This window comes from Dipteris shenzhenensis, chromosome 9, assembly GCF_047967505.1.
Source record: "Dipteris shenzhenensis isolate YYH24624 ecotype China chromosome 9, Dip_SZ_1.0, whole genome shotgun sequence".
Lineage (NCBI taxonomy): Eukaryota > Viridiplantae > Streptophyta > Polypodiopsida > Gleicheniales > Dipteridaceae > Dipteris > Dipteris shenzhenensis.
Genome location: NC_141604.1, coordinates 22,742,361 through 22,764,396, shown reverse-complemented (window position 1 = coordinate 22,764,396; position 22,036 = coordinate 22,742,361). Strand labels below are relative to the sequence as shown.

The 22,036-nt window shown below is 41.1% G+C and overlaps 1 protein-coding gene and 1 long non-coding RNA gene across 3 annotated transcripts; both read left to right on the top strand.

Moving 5' to 3' along the window:
• The first annotated feature begins 7,214 nt into the window (after positions 1-7,214).
• Positions 7,215-8,735, top strand: LOC147898383 (uncharacterized). 2 transcript variants are annotated; one of them, XR_015541610.1, is made up of 2 exons: positions 7,215-7,969; positions 8,516-8,735. It is a non-coding gene; the product is annotated as an uncharacterized LOC147898383 (long non-coding RNA). The 2 variants fall into 2 exon arrangements; XR_015541609.1 differs by having other exon boundaries at positions 8,438-8,735.
• Positions 8,736-15,871: 7,136 nt separating this feature from the next.
• Positions 15,872-17,680, top strand: LOC147898382 (pentatricopeptide repeat-containing protein At1g11290, chloroplastic-like). Its single transcript, XM_087379153.1, has one exon. The coding sequence runs from the start codon at positions 15,872-15,874 to the stop codon at positions 17,678-17,680; it is 1,809 nt and encodes a 602-aa protein (XP_087235279.1).
• The last annotated feature ends 4,356 nt before the right edge of the window (positions 17,681-22,036 follow it).

Genomic DNA, 22,036 nt, shown 5'->3' with positions numbered 1-22,036 from the left:
AGATCAGGGCTACGAGGCATGGAAAGAAGTGGATGTTGAGTACTTGGGAGAGAGAGAGAGAGAGAGTCCCCAGCCTATCCTTTCCTTCAGAAGGTAGAGTCTTTTGTAGGAGAGGGGCCATGCCCCAATCTATTTCTTGTCCCACACACTCACTCCTATGTACCTTGAATGAGGGCTTTAGTAGAATCACAAAGGCTCAACTGTGTTTCCTTTTCCACACACTCACTCCTACATGCCTTGAATGATGGATTCATGAAGGCTCGGCTCAGTTTCCATTGCCATTGTATACTCACACACTCAAGAGTGTCTTGACTTCTATGCTCCTTGGATGTCATCTCATCCCAGTTGACCCTAGCAAGGGTCATCTATGCTCTCATGTGTCACTCTAGATTACTGTCTTTTAAAGTCCATCTATGTTTTCTTTCCTAACCCATCTTAGTGTCTCACATTACTAACCATATTCCTAAAGGTAAGGACCGAATCGTAGACTCTCTCTCTCTCTCTCTCTCTCTCTCTCTCTCTCTCTCTCTCTCATACCTCAAACTTGGCTTCTGTCCATGCCTCTAGGCCCTAATCCACTCTCTTAATTGGCACTGGCAATCAAGGACTAGTTGAACTAGCGCACTGAGCATTCCATTGGGTATGTTTGTGTTGAGCCCATTGTTAAATAGATATGGGACCCTATGCCATTTTTGACTTGCAATCATAATTGGACTTTGATTCTATTCTGAGTATGGGACTCAAATGTGAGGCATCAAGGAGGCATCATTTTTCAAGTGCCTCTTTGACTCACAGAAGATTTCTAGAATTGAATGCATTGCAGCGTCATGAAATAGATAAGTGAGATTGTGCTGCAAAGAGGGTCACATCATGATATTGTAGATTGTACTCCCAGTTGAGAAAAAGTGAAGAAGCTAACAACATGGGATGATGACCTACTTGATGTTCCACTCATGGAAATCAAATTGGAAATCAAAGAGAAAAACACAATTACAGATTTCTTTCTAATATTGTTGTTAGTACTCATTTCTTTGAGTAAATAATAATTTCAAGTTTTTCATTTTTTATTTTTAAATATGTAACTTACTGTGGACGGATACCACTTGGATACTCGTGGGCTATGTCTATTTTCATAAGTAATAGAAAACATATGCAAAACCTTAGTAGGGTAGTTATAGGCAACCACTTTTGAAGTGTGTATGCTAGTAGTTAGAACTTTCATATAGATGAGATAGTTGTTCTCTGTCCTATGTTGCTGATTCAGAAGTTTAGATTTTCCAAATGAGGAAGCATTCTCTGTCCGCAGGACTCTATTTTGTCTAGTTTTCAATATGTTTCCTATATGATGCATTGAGTTTCCAACAGTAATGAAATGGATATCAATCATTGTTACTCATGATCTTTACTTGTCCCAAATTTGGAATTGGAATGCCAGTTTTCAAAAGATCTTATTGTGTTTTCAATGGTAATCTATTTATTTCAATAGGTAGTTTTTTTACAGATAAGTTTCTACCCGTTACACTTGCGATCTTTCAAATAAATTGGGTACTTGGATTGTGAGAGATTTGTGAAAAGTGCGCATGGCTGCTCTGTGCAAGTATTGTGGAGACGATGCGCATGCTATGAAGCATAGGGGGCGCCGCCAAAATCAAAGAAGGAGAGTGTTCAACATCTACAGTAACAAATCCAAGTCTTGCGAGGTGATGTTCAAGCGCTCAAGTCCACTCTTATGGTTTTTAATCCCCCTCCTTTTTTTAAATTAAGCATTTTTTTAATATTTTAATTAAGTTTTATGGCTAATCCATGTGTTGGCATTATACATGTACCTCCCCCTCCCCATTGGGCCTACACTTCTTCTTCACTCAGGCCTCCTTTCTGATTGATTCTTAGTCGCCTTTATTTGATTGGCCTCTCTATCTCCTTCTACTCAACACTAAGGCTAGTCTCCGAGGACTCAGGCTTGCACCGACCTCTCTTTCTCCTTCTACTCACTAAGGCCCGTCTTTTTGGGGACTCAGGCTCCCATCCCTTACCCTCTAACTATATCTTTTCCCCCTCTCTTACCTAACCATACTAGGACCATACTACCACAACACACACACACACACACACAACACAAACCCATCAATCATAGTTACCCTGCCTCACTTAACCCCCACCCCCCCAAAAACCCCCCTCACGTAACCTTAGCTGACCAAGGCATTTTTCACCATCGCCACCCTACTCTCCTCATGCATGTATAGTGCCACCTTGCTCTCCTATGTACTACCCATCATCCCACCTCTCTGGTTGCACATCTACCACCATCGACACCTTGCATAATGGCTTCATGCTCCACCTTTACATCTTTTCCTCTTCTCATGGCCACCATGCCTCCTTTAGCTCCTCATTCTTGAACCTCTTTGTCCACTCTTTCTTTCACCCTCCTCCTCACCTTCGTCCACTGGGTATCCTCAATGTTGCTCACTTAGCCTTTCCCTTTCATTTGTGGCCTTTTTTTAATACAATGTCATCGCTCAGGTGGCTTCTCACTTCTTCTCCATTGTCTGATGTTGTTGCTTAGGTGTCTACACACAAAGAGGAGGAAGCATAAGAAGAAGAAATTGAGCAAAAAGGAGTCAAAGAAATCTAAAAAGAAAAAGAAGAAAACTATCAAGTTAAAGAAATTATCGGAAGAAAAACTGAAGAATTTAGGAGCAACTAAGTCAACATCTTAGTTAAAGTATGGGAGTTGCACAAAAATCACCCGATACAACCCAAATGCTCAAATGGATCCCACATAGCAGGTACCTCACCTACCAACAATAAGAGCCAACTAGGTAGTGGTTGATCCATCGATGACCTTGGGGCGTTCACTACTTTAAAACCCCCTATATCACGTGCGTTCGAAAAAAGGGCTTGTAAGTACCCCTTATACCCCTTTGTATGTGTATTTTCTGTAACTCCATAAGAAAATAAAACCCCTTCTGTTGAACTCATGTGCTATCTTACATATTATGTGGTGAACTCATTGGTGCGGCGACACAAAACATGGCTGAGATTCAATAGAGAAACAACTAGAATCAGCGAGGCAATTAGAATCAGAGAGGAAATTGGAATCTACAAATGGTGTGGGGCCAACAAAATTCTTGAATCAACAAAGATTGCAAATATTGTTTGGAGAATAGCCAACGTGTGATTTCTAGTCCTCTCTTTGTTCTGTGTTTACACCATAGTGTACAATCTGTGCCTTGTCTATGCTGTACCAAGATGTGAACCACCTCAACAGGAACAGCTACCAACATAGACAAATGCGGTGTTGATTGAAGAATGGGGTGGAACAGCAATATGATGGGTAGTTTATGCATGTAACGTAATGACATTTGGTCTGAAGAATGCATCGCCAACATTCCAATTGTGGATACAGAAGGTTTTGAACCGTACCTAACCACCTTCATGTGGGTGTTTTTGGATGACTTTACTGTGTCTGGGAGAAAATCTCAGCATTTAGATCAATTGCATATGTGTTTTGATAAATTACAAAGTGCCAGGTTGAGTTTAAATTTGGCAAAGTGTGCTTTTACAGTTAAGAGAGGAGTATCACTAGGTAACATCATTTCAGAAGAGGGAATGATTGATCCCCGAAACGGAGAAGCCATCCAAAAGGCTAAGATTCTGTGGAATGTCAAGGAATTGCAAAGGTTTGTGGGCCAAGTGAAATGGTTCTTATGTTACTTATCATATGTTTAGCCCCTTACCAAGTTGACAAAGAAAGATGTCCATTCATTTGGGGGGAGGAAAAAGAAAAAGAATTCCGGTTGCTAAAAAGATCTTGGTGGTTGCCCCAGTACTAAGGCCACCAAACTAGAGTTTGGATTTCCATGTGTTTGTGGGAGGTTTGTGGATACGTCAGATATTGCAATTGGCACAATGTTGATGTAGAAATGGCAGAAAGGCTGGTATCACCCGTGGTTTATTTTGCAAGTCAGATGCTCCCTAATGCAGAAAGAAATTGCTCAGTGATGGAATGGGAAGGTCTAGAAATGATCTACTCTTTAGGAAAATTGTGGACTATTTACTAAGAAATAAGATTGTGTTCCATGTGGATCACCAAGCAATGTTGTTCTTGATGAACTAGGTGCAACCAATAGGGAGATTGGCTCGATGGATTCTTCTTTTGCAAGAGTTTGATTATACAATAGTACATACACCAGGAAGCCAACATTTGGTGGCAAATTACTTGAGTAGGTTAGATTATGACCTAGGGGGGTCACTCTTCATAAAACCCTTATAGAACATGCGAGCAAGCATGTATTAAAAATACCCCTATTCTTTAATTTTTTACATTTTTTCATGTAATTGATTAATGGGCCTCTTGCATGTATACATTTTTCCATCTTAAAATTTAGACACCCCTCCATAAACATATTAATTACACTAAGTCCCTATTTTATAAATCCCCTCATGCATGTAAACGGTATATAAGTCCCCCTATTAAAAAAATACCCCTCCATGCACTAACATGTTATGTTACATGTTGAGTAACCCCCCCCGATATTTAGGAGAAGTACCCTCAAAGGGAATTTTGGATTACCTCTACTGGATGCGAATTTGTTTGAGGTAGAACCTATTTGAGGCACATATTGGTATGATCACATGATTCAATTTTTGACAGATGGGGTTTTCCCAAAGAAGATGTTAAATCAAAGAAATCAGATGGCATTGAAGAGTTGAACTTTTACGGCGATTTCCAGCATGTTGTATTATAGAGGAGTGGATCAGGTGTTAAGGCAGTGTGTACCAGAGCATGAACTAAAGGCGGTGCTTATGACAGAGGCACATTAGAGTATATTTGGTGGCCACTTTGTAGGAGACATCATGACATAGAAAATGTTCCAAGCCAGGTTGTGGTGGCCGACTATCATTAAATATGTATATGAGTTTGCAAAGCAGTGCCAGTATTGTCCGAGAAACGACCATCCAATGAATGCAGATAGGATGCCTCTAAATCCAATTCTTCCGTTAGATCCATTCGAAAAATGGGGCATGTACTTTATGGTCCATTTAAGCCGACAGGACAGTACATGGGCAAGTATGTGGTGATGGCCACAGATTACTCAACTGAATTTGACATTCAAGCAAAGGTGCTAAGGGATAATATGGTGGCTAGTACAACAAAGTTCATATATCGAAATATTATTACAAGGTTTGGCTATATGATCAAATTAGTGGCAGATTAAGGGACTCACTTTCTCAATGCAACAATGAAGCAATTGGCAGATGTGCATATGGTAGTTCACAAGATGGCCACAGCATATCATCCACAAGGAAACAGAGAGGCGGAGAGAAGTAACAAGATGATGAAGTGGATCCTGAAGATGATCATATTAGAGAACCAAAAGGATTGGGATACAAAGCTGGACTCAACATTGTGGGCATACAAAGTGGCTTTCACAGTCACCACAAGCGGTTAGTATACGGTTTAGAGGCTATCGTCCCGATGGAGTTTATATCCTCGACTCTACAGATTTTGGTGGAGAAGCTAAGTCCAGATAGTCAGTTCAGTTCCAACAAGAACAATTACTTTGACTAGAGGAGGACCGGATTCAGAGCTAGCATACGGTGCAAGTCATTCAAGAAAGGCGGAAAGCATGGGTGAGCCGGAATATCAAGTTTAAACTTTTTAAGGTGGGTGATTTGGTATTAGTGTATAACTCCAGATTGGAAAGATTTCTAGTTGAGATATTAGGGTCCATACTGGATTGTGGAGGACCTGAAACAGGGAACATTTTGGATGATAGATTTACATGGTAACAAATTCCCAATACCGGTCAACGGATTCCCACGAATCTATTTATAGGTATACGTGAACTAACAACCCAATTGGAGGATTCAAAGTTGGAAGTACTAGTCAAGAAAGTATTCGGATATAATATGGAGGTGGCAATAGCCTGAATTCAGCAAACTAATAGTGTGCATGTGTGGGTCAAGTCAAAGAAATGGTTTAAAATTCACAAATTTGGTTCCTATATTCATTTCAACAACATCTTAGTCCTTCATATCAGTTAACTGTGATTGCCAAGCTATGCTATCCAGAATGCAAGAAAACATGGGGACTTGGAGCACAACTTACATGTAATCTGGGCAAGCAGAACCTGTGGCATACGATCGGGGGTTGGTCGTCTTGATGACATGGTTACTAGGAAAGCTCCTTTGGAAGAAGATGCGTGCAATATCTACTCTAGTTCAAGCTGGATGGAAAAAGAGTAGCCTCGACCATTACTCGATGCTCCCTTTTTCCATGCTTGATTTAAGGGTGGGTATACACAGCCCACTACCTCGAGAGAAGACATGGGCACTTTGTTGTTACACACAGAGCGGACATCATTAGTAAATAGGTTAGTCTAAGGAAGACTTCTTATTGGGGTGAGGCCAAGGTTCAACCCCACAAGGCGAGCTATGGGCAGGGTTGAGGCTGCCCACGTGTATTGGCGCAAATGGCGCTTCGCCATGTGGCAGCCATGCAAGCGCAGGCGCTTGGTGTGTAAAGGCCCTAAAAGCCTACGAAACTAGCTTTGGTTTGAAATTGTGGCTGCCACGTGTCCTACCACCCTTGCTTGCTTTTTTTCTAATATAAGTACTTTGTCTTCTTGAACTAGTCTCTCTCATCTTCTTGTCCTTCGCATCTTCTTGCTGTAATGCTTTCTTGCTTTTTGCACTGGATCTCTCAGACTTGCAGTATGTTGTAACGGATGAAGATGACTAGCTTCGTCCCGTCCCAGTGAGACTTGTTATGTGCTTACCCGGCCAAGCAAAGAGAATAGAGCATCCTCAGACCTCGATGACCTTCAAGGAGCAGCGAAGTTTACTTAACTCTTTTGGATCGCTTCACGCAGAGTAATAAGAGCAGGTTAAGGACCTTAATCTACCGTCGTTTTTCCTTTAGAACTTGTTGGGCTTGAAAGAGGACCGTGGCTTAGCTTCATCATCTTTTGAGCAAGTAAAGAACCTTCAGACGAAAGTCCTTCCAAGAAGATCTGGCAAAACCCGTTGATTTGCTCGAGTGCAATGGAAAGCACTTTTGGAAGGAGATCAATGTTTCAGAAGGATGGACGCATGACAAGCTACTTTGCTACCGGATTCAAACTATCGCCATTTCTAAGTATCACATAAGGGCATTGCCTCTGACTTGATGACGCAGAGCTTGCAACAGTGCGGGGGTGTCTTGTCCACGCACTGGATGGATGAAAGAATTGACGGCTTGTACTCTGAGGGGTCTAATATTTCCATCTTAGAAGCAAATGTGGATTCACCTGCATACCTTTTACCTTGTTCTCCTGGCAGCGATGGCAAGGATATATTCATCCTTTCGTTTCTAGGCGTCGATCGCTTTCTAGAAGGCGTAAAAGAAGATTTGATTGGTGTTGGTGTTGGGACTGAGTCGAAAACTTGGGAAATTTACAACCCCACCATGGGAAAAGATTTAGCAGCATGTGTTAAGGAGTTTGCAGTGGTAGCACAATGCCAGAGAAGGACGTTTAGAAGTCTCCAACTTACATGAAACAGACTCGTGAGAAGGTCCAAAAATCTTTGTGATAGCACTTGGTGAATTCGTTTGGCAGAATTTCTAGTGGTATGTGCTTGTGTTCAGTTGGCCGATTTATCCACAAGACGAGCAACTTTTGTAAGGCACCACTCTTGTGACATTTCCTGGGAGTTCTGGAGCGGCAATATGTGTGATGGCAATACTCGGATACTTCATCAGTATCCACACAGGTGGATCTCGTGGCTGGGATCAGAACATTGGCATCTCTACGAATAATCCAACCTTTGTTGATGCCTATATGAGGCTTGTTCTTCTGAGTTTGCTACTTCTAGCATCTTTAGATTCAACCTTGGATTTATTCTGGTGGATTCTCAGACATGAAGGCATGGCGAATGGATCTCCGTGGTTGGAAGCTGCGAAGAAGCGCTTGCCATGGAGCATATGGTGAGTCTCTTTACTCATTGTGAGTTCATTTCTTATATCTGAGGTACCTTCGTTTGTCTCCAATGCCTCCGCCATCATCTTGGGCTTCTTCTTCCTCTTCCTTGCCTTCCTCAACTCCTCCTTCTACCTGTCCCTCCATTGGCTTCTAGCCCTTCGTCCCCCTCCCACCTTCTAGCCCTTCGTCCCCCTCCAACCTTCAACCTCCACCACCCCCATCTCTCAACTTGCCTCCCTCTCCTTCCATCATTTACAAGTTCCTCAAACATCGATCACTGTGTGTTACTTGAAGTCTTACTTTTTCAACGTCTTAGATTTTTTATTCTTGACAAACTGCAAGCTAGTCAACCGGAGAAAAACATACAGGTCTTACTATGAGAATTGAGTGGTGTTGACGCTTCATTTTTGCAACCCGTCTTTTATTTTTGCTATAGCTATTCTTGATATTGATGTTTGCTCATGTTTATGCAGGTAGTTAATATTTTCTGACCGTTCGTGAGTTGGCCCATGCAAAGACTTTGCTAAGATAGGCGTGTGTTTGTATTGCAGCTGAATGGGATACAAGGGACCTTGCAGGTGCTGTTGAACATGGTGGCTCAGTGCAGCAAGCCGTGTTTTTTTTGTTATGTTGTGGTTCCTTAGGATCTTGTAAAAATTCAACTATTTCCACATAACTTTTAACGAAGGGACCTAGCTGGGCAACATTATAGCAAAGGGACCTAGGGTGTATGCTGGGATACATTATAATTATTTCCACTGAACTTTTAAGGAAGGGACCTAGGGTGTATGGTGGGCAACATTATAGCAAAGGCTAAGATAGGATGCCTCTTAGACCTCAAACATGTTGTCTCTTATTGCAAGAGAGACATATTTTTTATTGCTACTCACCTCACTATGAGTCTATGACCTCAATGCACTTGATTAGTGAGTCATCAATCAGCTCTGACAATGATCCTTGCCTCACTGTTTTGAGACTGTTTGGCCTATGTCTCCGTCAGCTTTTGGTGCAGACCTAATGCACCTAGATCTATTGTCTTTAAGATAGTAACAATAATATATTTTCAGCTCTATATTTAGTCTTTCCTTCCTCTCTTTGAGTTCAAACTTCGTGGAGTTATTTGTGTTGAAGTTATGATTGAGATGTGGACTACTTTACTATAGTTTGTAGTCCACTCTTTAATCATGACACTGATGATATTTGTGGGAATCTCATGGTATCTATTCCCTACCATGCATGCTGGAGTTGTGCTTTATCGTCTCATGGATGACTTATGTGATGAGCTTGGGTATGTTAGTGGACTTTATGTAGGTATATTGTTTTGAGTGTTGAATTGAGAAAAGAGTGCTAATTGAAGCATTTGCCCTATTAAAACATAAATACACAGAAAGGTATGACACCCACGTTTAGTTAGTGATCAAGGTTTAAGTGAGCCATTTTCAAATGTATGACATTTATGTTTTTTAAAAGGGCCCCCTTACATTTATTGATCCCTCCCTATTCTTCCTTTCTCTCATCTCCTCCCTTTCATTATTGTAGGGAGCAAAAAGATGAGAAAGCACTAGGGTATCTAGGAAGAGGTTTAGGGCTAGAATATTTTCATCATTTGGATATCAAAGCCAGTGCAGCAAAGAATTGCAAACTTTGGAGACTCTATTTGGAGTGCGCATGAAACACTCCAAATCTACCTTGAAGCAAGATCTATTGTACTTAAAGATGGACGAGTCTGAAAAGTCTTTCTTTCTTAACCATATGCAAGCGCTCCTTTGACAGTTAGGTGATCTTGGATCTCGAGTTGAAGATGAAGACAAGAAGGCTATTCTATTGAGAAGCTTACCTCCTGACCAGTTCGATGAAATTGTACACATACTACATCTCGAGGGATTTTTTAGATTGTTTCAACATGCCACTTAGTGAAGAGAAGCGCAATCCTTTCACCTGGCTTAATGGGAAAGCATATGATGCTAGTGATCAAACGAAAAACCAAGGTCGAGATACATGAAGTACAGTTAGTATGGCAAATAAGGACACATCGAAAGATTTTGTTACATCAAGCAGTGTGACGAGATTTTAAGACAAGACAAAGGCAAAGAGAAAGCAATAATGACGGATGGTAAAGAAGAAACAACCATGATGGTTGAGGAGGATCACTTCAAAGATCAGGATTAGGCTTTCTAAATCATGGGAGGGCAGTATCGATTACTTACTTTTGAGCTCTTTGTGAGCAATCGTTGGACTGATGAGTTCTTCATGGACATTGATACCTACGTGTGCTCTTTGTGAGTATAGGCTTAGTGCTCTTTGTGAGCATGAAGTTTTCGTTTGATCTTGAGATCTCCCATTTTGGGTGTGGGAGGGTTTGTTAGCTAGTCATCCTCATGGTGATTAAGGCTAGAGAGGGGTCTTGATATTGCCATCTCATTGGTTGTGAAGTGTATAGAAGTAGTGTGATTGGTCTATTCACATGAGCTATGCATGGAGGACTATGTGGACTACGTTGCATGGCTTTGGCTAGTTAATAAGACATCGTGGTGTATCGACCTTGCTCCTGCTCCCTCCAAAAGGTGGTTTGAGGGTCGACTCTCGCAAGCTGAGGGAGATGGTGTGTCTCTTGGCTTCTATGTAGGGTCGAGGGGCTGGATAGCATGTTGAGGTCATGATCTTGTGAGGCATCAAGCTCTTGGCAATGCTGGTAACTATAACCTTGTAGAGGTCAATTGTGTGTCGTTATAGTTGAGTCTTGTGCCTTTGTGACTTATTTGAAGTATTGTAATGAGCAACAAGCCCCATAGGAATGAGCTCTCTGTTGGTGAATAGTTGAGTCGTCTTTTAGTGGAATTTGTTGAGTCATTTGATAACTCTATCTCTCTACTATTTGGAGTGATAATCATTTGGTTATTTTAGTTGCAGTCATCATTTTCTATAAGGCAATAGCCTTCAATTTTCCTTCTAGCATGCGTTGGACTTTTCCACAAATCTCCCTCTTCCACATTAGTTTTCAACATCTAACTTCTACATCAAGTAGGCTCGAGCACCAAGCAACCAAGGAATTGTAGAGAGGGAATATTTCACCCAAATCACTAGCATTGCTACATTCAAGCACTGGGTTAATGGGTTAAGAGAGGTGAGAGGAAAATATCAACAACAACAACTGACCATCCCAAGTCTATAGTCATCAATTTCCTTGGCCAAGTTTTGATAGCTCTAAGAACCTTCTTTTAAAAGTTCTCTATTGACCATTTGATTGGGTCTTCAAATATTTTATTCATTTATTGGGTTTGATCTATCCCCAATTCATCCCTATCTTGTATGGCTCTTTCTACCCTTTTTTACCATGTCTAAAAAAAGCCAATAGCAGTTTGACTTCTTTGCTCTGTGTGGGCTTTGCTAGCAAATCACCTAAGTTGATTAATAGGTTAGATTTGGGGCTTTAAACCTTCAATCAGCTGGTAAGGAGAAATGTATAGTGAATTTGTTAGATGTTTAACAAGAAGAAAAACTTGAAGATTGACATCCTCAAAGTTATCAACACTTGGGTCTACTCATTTGCGGCTCATTCTCCTCATTACTAATGGGATTATTTCCCTTTCTTTTGGAATTCCTAGTGGCCTTAGGACAACATGAGCATGAGGATTCCCTTTCTTTTGGAATTCCTAGTGGCCTTAGGACAACATGAGCATCGACAGGAAGAACGACCTATAGATATCATCAAAGATCTCATCACTTGGGTGTACCCATTTGTGTCTCATTCCCTCACTAACCAGATCCTTTCCCTTCTTTTGGAATCCCTAGTGGCCTTAGGTTGTCTTGGTCCCTATCTTGTTGATTATAATGCACGGAGGCAAAATCCATGCAAGGTCCTTGTCTTCTCCCTAGGAATCCATGGTTGAATCTCATTATTGCAACTTTAGTGTGACATTAAATTCAATGATCTCTAGCTCAAAAGGAATGAGTTGGCAACTAGATAATCTACAGCTTGATGTTGTTTGTCCCCTGAGGGGCTACCACCTATGGTAATCAAAGTGATAGTTTGATGCAAATGTCTCATGATATTTGTACCTCATTTGATTGATTGGATTTAGTTAAAAGGACATATAATTTACTTGAATTTGGCTTGAAAATAATGCTTTCAAGCCATCAAGACACTTTCAATAGCACATGAGAACCAAATTTTGTAATTGTGCTCTCTTAATCCCTTATGGGCTCAGCAACACTCCATCTTTTGATCTGCTCTGCAATTCCCCCAAAAGAATGTACATGAGAACCAAATAGTCTTAACGTACTCTCTTAAGTCATTCTAGTATTAAGAGCATTCTAGTATTTAACATTGTCTGTAGACTGCAATTTCCATGGTAGGTTGTGCATGAAAACTATATTGTATATTGTACTTTCTTCATTCATTCTAGTCTCAAAACTAAGCTATTGCTTTGAAATGGTTTGCAATTTCCCTAGCACAATCACATGAGAATCAAATATGTTACTTGCACTCTCTTAAGTCATTCTAGCCTCAAGAGCACTCTAGTCTTTGGATGTGCTTTGCAATTTCCCTAAAAAATCCTGTTATTGCATTCCCTCCATTCATTAAATTAGCCTAAAAAATACTCTATTCTTTCGACATGATTTATAGTTCCCTTGTTAGTTCAATGCTCATGAGAAGAAAATTATGGGATTAAAATTTCACGTTTTCTAATGACTTGTGTATCTGTCTCTTTATTATTTTATAAGGTCTGTACACTTTAATGGCATCCCAAATATTAGTTATAAAATATATTTGTAGACTGCAACTATGAAAATGTTAAAAAGTGTCATCTTTTGATATATTAAGTAGTAATTTTCACATTTGTGAAAGTTTTCTAAAGCATTGTGGAATTTTTTCCAATTGTATTATTAATATTATATAGATATACCTTTGATAAAAACATCTATGGTGAACACATCTATATTTTTGTTACTATGAAATACAACATAGTGTGTAGTTAGTTAGTCATTCTCTTGTTCACTCACTCTCTCTCCCCCTAATCCTCCAATATTTTAGAATTAGCTAATAGATATATATCACGAGCATCTCACACTCTTATACCATCAAGCATAAATAAGTGGAGCAAATCAAAGACTAGGTAAAGGTCTGTATTTGCTGCCTCGTTGGGTACTGGCTCCTCGCTCATAAATGGAAGCTAGTAATTTTGGGGTTTGGGTGAAGACAAGCACCCAAAGAAAAAGCTACAATGAAGATTCAGGATCAATCAAGGAGGGATAAAGATGGAGCAATAAAAAAGATGGTGGTCAAACTCTGTAATAGTAGAATTGAGAGAAGGAAACACTTACAAAAGCTAAAAATGGCAATCGGTGTTGTGAGAAATGAATATTTAGGCTCAACAACATATGCACGCTTCATCCTTTAACATTTGCATTACTTATTTGAAGAAATTCTTGAATATCTAGAGACTAATCAAGTTGCCAAACTTTCTCTTGAAAACTTAACAAATATGTAGCTCTATTCCATTTGTTGGTGATTCCTTTCAATAGAACATAAGAGGAAATCTCACAACTAGAATAGAATGAGAGACAAACTAAAACTACTTACTAAGCAATGAAAAATGATGCTCATGTAAAGATAAAGGAGAGCATAGTAGAATAGATTTGACACTAAAAGATGCTTTTTCAATGAGCAAAATGCCGTTACATAGAGTATGATACTCCTAAGATATTTGCATGGTTGTTACCCAGTCCATCACTGTCAGGTGGGTATATTCCATGTACATCATTGCTTAGATTAGAAATTATGATTCATCAACCATGAGTTACATTTGATCCTCACTGCAATTCACTCAACTTAGCAAATTATGGCTTTTCTATGAGTTTGGCCACATCATCTACATCCTACAAAGCTAAAGTCTTTAAGTTTCTCCAGCAAAGGTCATGAGCATTATAAAACATAACCTTTTAGAATCTAGTTGAACAAGAACTGATCAATCTTTTACCATAAACCATGTTGCATTTCTTGTTGTGTAAGGTCGCCCCAAGCTCATTATTGTGAGTCACTTGCATTTCTTTGTTGCGAATTGCTTAATAAAGCCTTTAGATCTATTCCAAGCCATCAAGTTTCCTTGTTTAGCCATTAGGCCATGAAATTGTCATTTGATGGTAAGCAAAGAAGGAAGCATATTTATGACATTTAAAATTTGGATGCATAGAATATAAGTAAGAAAGAACATAAAATTTCCCCCACAAAGAAATAACACACACATTTTGTCTAGGAGGTCTTTGCTTTGGTTATCTCGTGTGGCCGAGGTTAAGGGAAGAGGTATGGTTACAAAGACACTCTCTACATTGCTCTTTTTTATCTCGGGACTTAGTCACAAATGTGCATTTACTTATGCTACTATGGAATTTGGAGGACAACATACGTATTTTTTCTAATTAGATAAGTTGACGTTATGGGAACCTAACCAACTCTCTTTTCTACATGTTCTTGACCACAACACAACACTAGGGAATAGAAAGATGACAATAGTGGATGCGAGATAGGAACACGACTACAATAACGAGTCTTGTGGTTGTAGTCTAGTATCTTACAATCACAATTATGAAGATATTCATGTTACCAAAGAGAGAACTTATGAGCTCATGTGAGCAATGCCTTGTTCATGTATTTGGTGGGCTTCAAAATGGACATTGTTACCTCAGCAATAAAAGCAATACCATTGCCATTTATGTGAGGATTGCGCCCCAATGGACCTCATGTCATCTCTCATATTCACAATTTTATTTATTCTTTGTGAGACAAAAAGAAACTATTAAGCATAAGGGTTGATCGTCAATAAATAAATGCAAGGAGATAGAAATCTATGAACTAATGCAACTATTAATAGAACTGCATGCACATAACCTACATAGACTCATAAAAATGCTATCCAAAGAAAGTATGTGAAACACAACTGAATCATTTTAAATGGGTGGTCATCCGAAAGAGCCAATGGCTTGCTTCCCCTTTCGTGCTAAATGAATCCAGTAAATGGGCTATTCAGAATTTAAACGTCATGTTCTGGCAGGCAATGCATATGTAAAGGCTTTGCCCATGACAACCCGTTTAAAGTGCCCGCTCCTTTTGGGCAGCTTCTGGTGGTCTATAAAGACCCTTAGTAAGCAAATACGAGTGCGCAAAATATTTGTGGACATCCAAATCTAGGGGCAGAGAAGTTGTGTCATATGGCTTCTACATTGGATCGATGTGAGATGCTTCTAAGAGGGCCTCCCCGCACTCATGCTAAAGCTGAAACTCTAGCAGGGAGATGCTAAGCCAGCATAGCGAAAAAGCACGCTCCCATGAAAGCTTTGGGATTCGAGCTTGTGAGTGATGAGGACCTGACAAGGTTGTTGCAGGTTGTTTCAGCCAATCGGAAAGAAGCTTAAAGTCTGTGCACTAATCGCAAGTTGTTTGTTATAGGTTGGTTCAGCCAATTGGAAAGAAGCTCAAAGTGTGTGGGCTAATCGCAGGGCTTGGGCATTGGAATGCTGGGCTAGAATTGGCAAAATCCACAAAGCTAGGCCAGCGGGTTAAATGCAAGGGAAAATGCTGGGGGCATCTTGGAGCCATGGGGACGCAAATCCTCCAAGGCACTGGGGCTGAACCAACGCCACTGCCGTGGCGCTCACATGGCCACCGTCAAGCCTATAGCAGTCAACGCATTTTGATAGAAACAAGGCCACAGCTCATCGCAGCCAGTAGCTAGACTACTTAAGTCTGCTGGGAGATCGCCTCTTTGCGCTATGTGGGCGATCTGTGCTGTCTGGTTCGCTACAGCTTCCCTGCACTGCTATAAATCCATGCGTTTTTCTCTTTATAGTATGCTGAACGGATGCTCCCCTACTCCTGTAGTTCCCTCTTCTTGGTTACGGTCTTGGGTATGGGCCCACAGCCTAGGCTGCCGCTCTGCTCCCATTCCTTTGGTGAATGCGCAGCCAGAAATGCAGTCCAGAAGAGGTTGCCTCAGCTGAATTTGGTTAACGAAATTCCTGCCAATACCGTGGAACGTTTAAATGAGCTTTCAGTGTTTGAGACAAACAGTTTGATGCATATCTATGTGAAGAGAGGGAACTTGGTAAATGCTCGCCATGTGTTTGACCACATGCCTATGCGTGATGTGGTGTCATGGAACACTATGATCCTGGGCTATGCAAAGAACGATGAGGGTGCACGGGCTTTGGAGTTGTATACATGGATGTGGCAGGAAGATGTTCAACCGAGTAATCGAACCTTTGTTGGTGCATTGAAGGCTTGCAGTAACCTTGAAGAGAAACAAGTTGATGGGAAATGTGTGAAAACTGGATGCTTGGAGAAAGGTAGAGCCATCCACTCTCACGTATTAAAGACTGGATTTGAGTCAGATACATTCGTGGCGACAACCTTGGTGGATATGTACGCTAAAAGTGGGATCATGGAGGATGCACAGCGTACCTTTGACGGATTGCCTCACCGTGATGTGGTCACGTGGACCACTATGATAGTGGGCTATGCCAAACAAGAGGGAGGTGCGCAGGCCCTCGAGTCCTATGCACGGATGCACCTTGAAAATGTCCAACCAAATGATCTAACCTTTGTTGGCGCATTGAAGGCTTGCAGTAGTCTGGCAGCACTGGAAGAGGTGAAGCAAGTTGATGGGAAATATATCAAAATAGGATGCTTAGAGAAAGGTAGAGCCATTCACTCCAAAGTAGTGACGAGTGGCTTTGAGTCAGACGCATTTGTGGCAACTACCTTGGTGGATGTGTATGTGAAATGTGGAAGCCTAGAGGATGCACGTTGTGTATTTGATGAATTGGGTTATCGTGATGCAGTTTCCTGGAATGCAATGATCCTGGGGTATGCTGAGCACGAACAAAGTGAGGAGGCTTTTAGTCTCTATGCACAAATGCAACAGCAAGGTCTGTCACCAGATAGCTTTACCTTCATTGCCATCTTGAAAGCATGTGGCAACACACGAGCTTTAGAAACTGCCAAGGAAATACATTCTCACATTAATAGGGTCGGTATTGTAACTAGCGTAATTGTTGTAACCAGCCTTATTGACATCTATGCTAAATGTGGGAGCATGGTTCATGCAAAACAATTGTTTGAAGACTTTCCCACAAAGGATGTTGTAAGATGGAATGCATTAATGGCAGGATATGCCCGCCAGGGAAAAAGTGAACCTGTGTTTGGTTTATTTGAGAGAATGAGGCAGGAGCAAGTGCAGCCAGACGATGTCACATTTCTTAGTGTTCTCACTGTGTGCAGTCATGTGGGTTTGGTGGATGTTGGTCAGAAGTACTTTCAGGCTATGGCGAAACAGTATGACATTTTCCCCACTATTGAGCACTGTACTTGCATGGTTGACCTTCTGGGCCGCGCAGGCCAAGTAAACGAAGCGCTGGTGATGGTGGAGAAGATGCCTTTCCAACCTAATGCTGTTATATGGGCAACTGTGTTAGGTGCTTGCAGAAGGTGGAAGAATGTAGAGCTTGGAAGGGAGGCCTTTGACAATGTGGTGAGATTAGATGAAAAGCTTCCTGCAGCGTATGTATTAATGGCAAACATATATGCAGATGCTCATATGCACGAGGACTGTGATCAGATCCTTGGAATGAGAAAGGAAGCCCAAGCATGGGAGAAGCCAGAAGAGACTCAACGGGCTTACCTGAGTGGGATTAGTGGATTCGTTTGTGGTGGGTGGTAAGAGACATTGCAGAGAACGATATTTATACAAAGCTGAAAGGTTGTCAATCTTTTGAAATGGAAGGGAAGCATAGTGTCCAATATGGGCAGAGTGTTGAAGATGATAAGGATTTCATTGGCATGCTGAGGAACTGGCTGTCGCTTGTGCTCTAATCGGTCCACTCCAAGGTTCCATAATATGATGAAAAGGTTTTCACACTGTGTTGGGATGCTGTGGATTTCGCTATCTTTAGTGCTCTTATCAGGTTCAGCCAGACAGTCCCATATAATGATGAAAAGAACTTTACACTTTCTTGGGATGCCGAGAAGCTTGCAATCACTTCAGTTCCATCTGAGGCACCCTATATTATGAGAAGGATTTTGTGCTGCGTTAGTATGCTGAGGAGCTGGCTATTGCTTTTACAGCTAATAAGGTCTACCCCAGAGGATCCCATATGTGCTGTATAAATTTTTAGGGGGTGATGATTGCCACAAAGATAGTACAGCAAAGTATGATTTGCAGAGATGCAGATTGAATTTGTAAAAATGCAAAGACAGTTGGACTACGGACTACACAGCATATAAAGCAATCTTCCTTTTCTGTTGGGGTGTACCAAGCTGAGAGAGATCCACAGGGCTGGTAATTTTGTTGCAAGACAAGGTCCTTTGATGCCGGCTTGTATGTGTCTAAATTCAGTCGAACTGATTCTGGAGAGCTAGCGGTTAGTATCTATTTGGTTTGAATGCCAGAGTCATATATGTTAACTTTACAACAGGTCTCGGCTTCCATAGACCAGTGAAAGGAAATTCTTCCTTTCCACTAGAATTGCAGATGGTTGTCTTACACAAACTTGGAACAGTTCAGTGCAAGATAGCTGCTGTTAGAAGCACTTCTTTTTGGTATGGTGAGTCCCTTCACCTCCGGAGTGCGGACAGAAACTCAGTACAAAGACTTTGTATAAATGGATGCTCAAGTATGTGTGTGTGGATTTGTATGTGTGAGAGCATATTTTATACTATGGTCTGAAACCACTGTTGGGCGCTGATGACATCAGTGGGTCATAGTAGCTAGTCCCTACTATGCGTGATGGGGTTGATGGTGTTCAATCTTATGAGTGACTATCGTGAGATTGAAACTGCACTATGTTGTGTTTTTAGAGGATAAGTTTGGGAATATTCCTGGATTCATCGAGGTATATGCTTCTACCGTATTAGCGGACATGCAAATTTCACTTTGTGAAGTTTTCGTCCAAGTTGCGGCCTGCTGGTATTGCGATAATTATTTCTATCTTAAACGGTGTGTTGCCATATCAGCTAGATTTAGATGCTCGTTTGGGAGAGACTAAAATGAAATCGTTTAGACCTCACAACCAGTCGTAGCTTGAATGAAGAGATTTTGGACTACTTTTTTATTAGCCTTCTCCTTTAGTGCTAGCCTTCGTCATGGCTGAGTCTGCCCTTCACCTTTAGAGTGCCGACAGAAACTCAGTACAAAGACTTTGTATAGATGGATGCTCAAGTATGTGTGGGTGTCTGGATTTGTATGTGTGAGAGCATATTTTTATACTATGGTCTATACCCACGGTTGGGCGTTGATACGTCAATGGGGATGTCATAATAGCTAGTCCCTACTATGCGTGATGGAGTAAATGGTTTTCAATCTTATGAGTGACTATCGTGAGATTGAAACTATACTATGTTGTGTTTTTAGAGGATGAGTTTGGGAATGTTCCTAGATTCATCTAGGTATATGCTTTTGCCTATTAGTGGACATGCAAATTTCACTTTGTGAAGTTTTCGTCCAAGTTGTGGCTTGCTGGTAATTCTTTCTATCTTAAATGGTGCGTTGCCCTATCAGCTAGATTTAGATGCTCATTTGGGAGAGACTAAAATGAAATCGTTTAGACTTCACAAGGAGTTGTAGCTTGAATGAAGAGATGTTGGACTACTTTTTGTCATTCTCCTTTAGTGGTCGCCTTTGTGATGGTTGAGTCTGCCCTTCACCTCCGGAGTGCCGAGAGAAACTCGGTACAAAGACTTTGTATAAATGGATGCTAAAGTATGTGTGGGTGTGTGGATTTGTATGTGTGAGAGCATATTTTTATACTATGGTCTACACCCACTGTTGGGCGCTGTTGACGTTAGTGGAGATGTCATAGTAGCTAGTCCCTACTATGTGTGATGGAGTTTATGGTTTTCAATCTTATGAGTGACTATCGTGAGATTGAAACTGCACTATGTTATGTTTTTAGAGGATGAGTTTGGGAATGTTTCTGGATTCATCTAGGTATATGCTTCTGCCGTACTAGCGGACATGCAAATTTCACTTTGAAGTTTTCGTCCAAGTTGCGGCCTACTAGTATTGTGATAATTCTTTCTATCTTAAATGGTGCGTTGCTCAATCAGCTAGATTAGATGCTCGTTTGGGAGAGACTAAAATGAAATCGTTTAGACTTCACAAGCAGTTGTAGCTTGAATGAAGAGATTTTGGATTACTTTTTGATTAGCCTTGTCCTTTAGTGCTAGCCTTCGTCATGGCTGAGTCTGCCCTTCACCTCCGGAGTGCCGACAGAAACTTAGTACAAAGACTTTGTATAAATGGATGCTCAAGTATGTGTGGGTGTGTGGATTTGTATGTGTGAGCATATTTTTATACTATGGTCTACACCCACTGTTGGGCGTTGATGACATTAGTGGGGATGTCATAGTAGCTAGTCCCTACTATGCGTGATGGAGTTTATGGTTTTCAATCTTATGAGTGACTATCGTGAGATTGAAACTGCTCTATGTTGTGTTTTGAGAGGATGAGTTTGGGAATGTTTCTGGATTCATCTAGGTATATGAAGATGATACACACCTGAGCTGATTCACTAGACTTGATTATCACGGGCGATGGCATATCGTTATTCCTCCCAGCCTTATCCTTGCTGAAGCGTTCGAGCTGACAGAGAGTTCCAAATCAAACATACGTGAAAATCCATCTCTTCTCTCTCTAGCTTCAACAAGCCCCATCTCCCTAGATGGATCTAGATGCCACATGTCATCATCACAGGGCCTTCCTAATGCAACATTTCACCCCTCTCTTGGGATGCATTAAATCCTTTGCCCCTAGGCACATTCCTTGCATTAGGCCCTTAGCCTTAGATCCACCTAGTCTGGTGCTATCAACCCTCACCTAGGACCTTGACATTAATTCCCTCCCGATCATTTACATGAAGCGCTAACAAATATATTACAAAAATAGATCCTTTAAGGGAAATGTTGACTGATTCTTCCGAGGTCATGCTACCTCGGCTAGAGCGTAACAGAAGAGCTTTATATAAATAGATGCTTGTGTGTGTGTGCGCGCGCATGCGGGCACAAAAAAAAAGTGTGTTCACCCAAAAAAGTCTGTGTGTGTTTGGAAATGTGTTCATGTGAGAGCATATGTTTAGACATTGGTCTACACCCACATTGGGTGTAGATGATGTCATAGTGTTATGAATGAAGTGTTTCCAATGCACGCTTATAAGTGTGACGACACAGAAAATGACACAATAATGATCCTCTAATGTGAAAAGAGCGCCCTCATGCGAGAATTTGTTTCTATTTGACGTAGATTCAAGGTGGGAAAGAAAGAAAGAAAGAAAGAAAGAAAGTTTATTAAAGTCTTCGGAAGACCGATGGGTCTATGAGACTGTGAAAAACCTGATACAATGAGCTGTGGTAGTGGAGCTACTAAACGAGCATCCACACCAATGCAGAATGCAAAAAATGCAAAATGGCAGTACTAAGTCATGAGTACAACATAGTCATGTCGATAGTCGACTATATATCAATCTTAGCATCATCGTCATCATCAACATCATTATGAATGCAATGTGGGAGAGAAAATGCAAGTTGATATACAAAAAGTGTTACCCCGTCATTAATGTCCCTTGAGATCATCTGCCCATTCGAATCTACTTTTAGCCTAAGATTCTTGGACCTACCATTTCATGCACCCAATGCCCCCCGTTCCTTTCATACACTCCTGAGGACCCACTTGACTACTCACTATATTGACTAGTCCCCTTGCTATTGGGTGGAGCATGCCCTAGTAGAACCATTATTTATGACACACATTACTTAACTGACACACCATGTGCCAGACGCCAAACTGCTTTGGTAAATCTGCAGTTGAGGAAGAGGTGGGCTACATCTTTAGGAGCTCTGAGGTTGGCACCCTGTCCACATAGCCTTGTGTGAAATAAGCCACATTAAACAGCACTGATTCTCTGGTAAGTTTTTATCCTAGACTCTTCTAAAGCTCAGCTTCCAGGCCTTACTAACTAGCATCTCTCATTACCCATTTTCTATTTACGCAATCAAAAATCCAAGGGCATACGGGGCATATGAC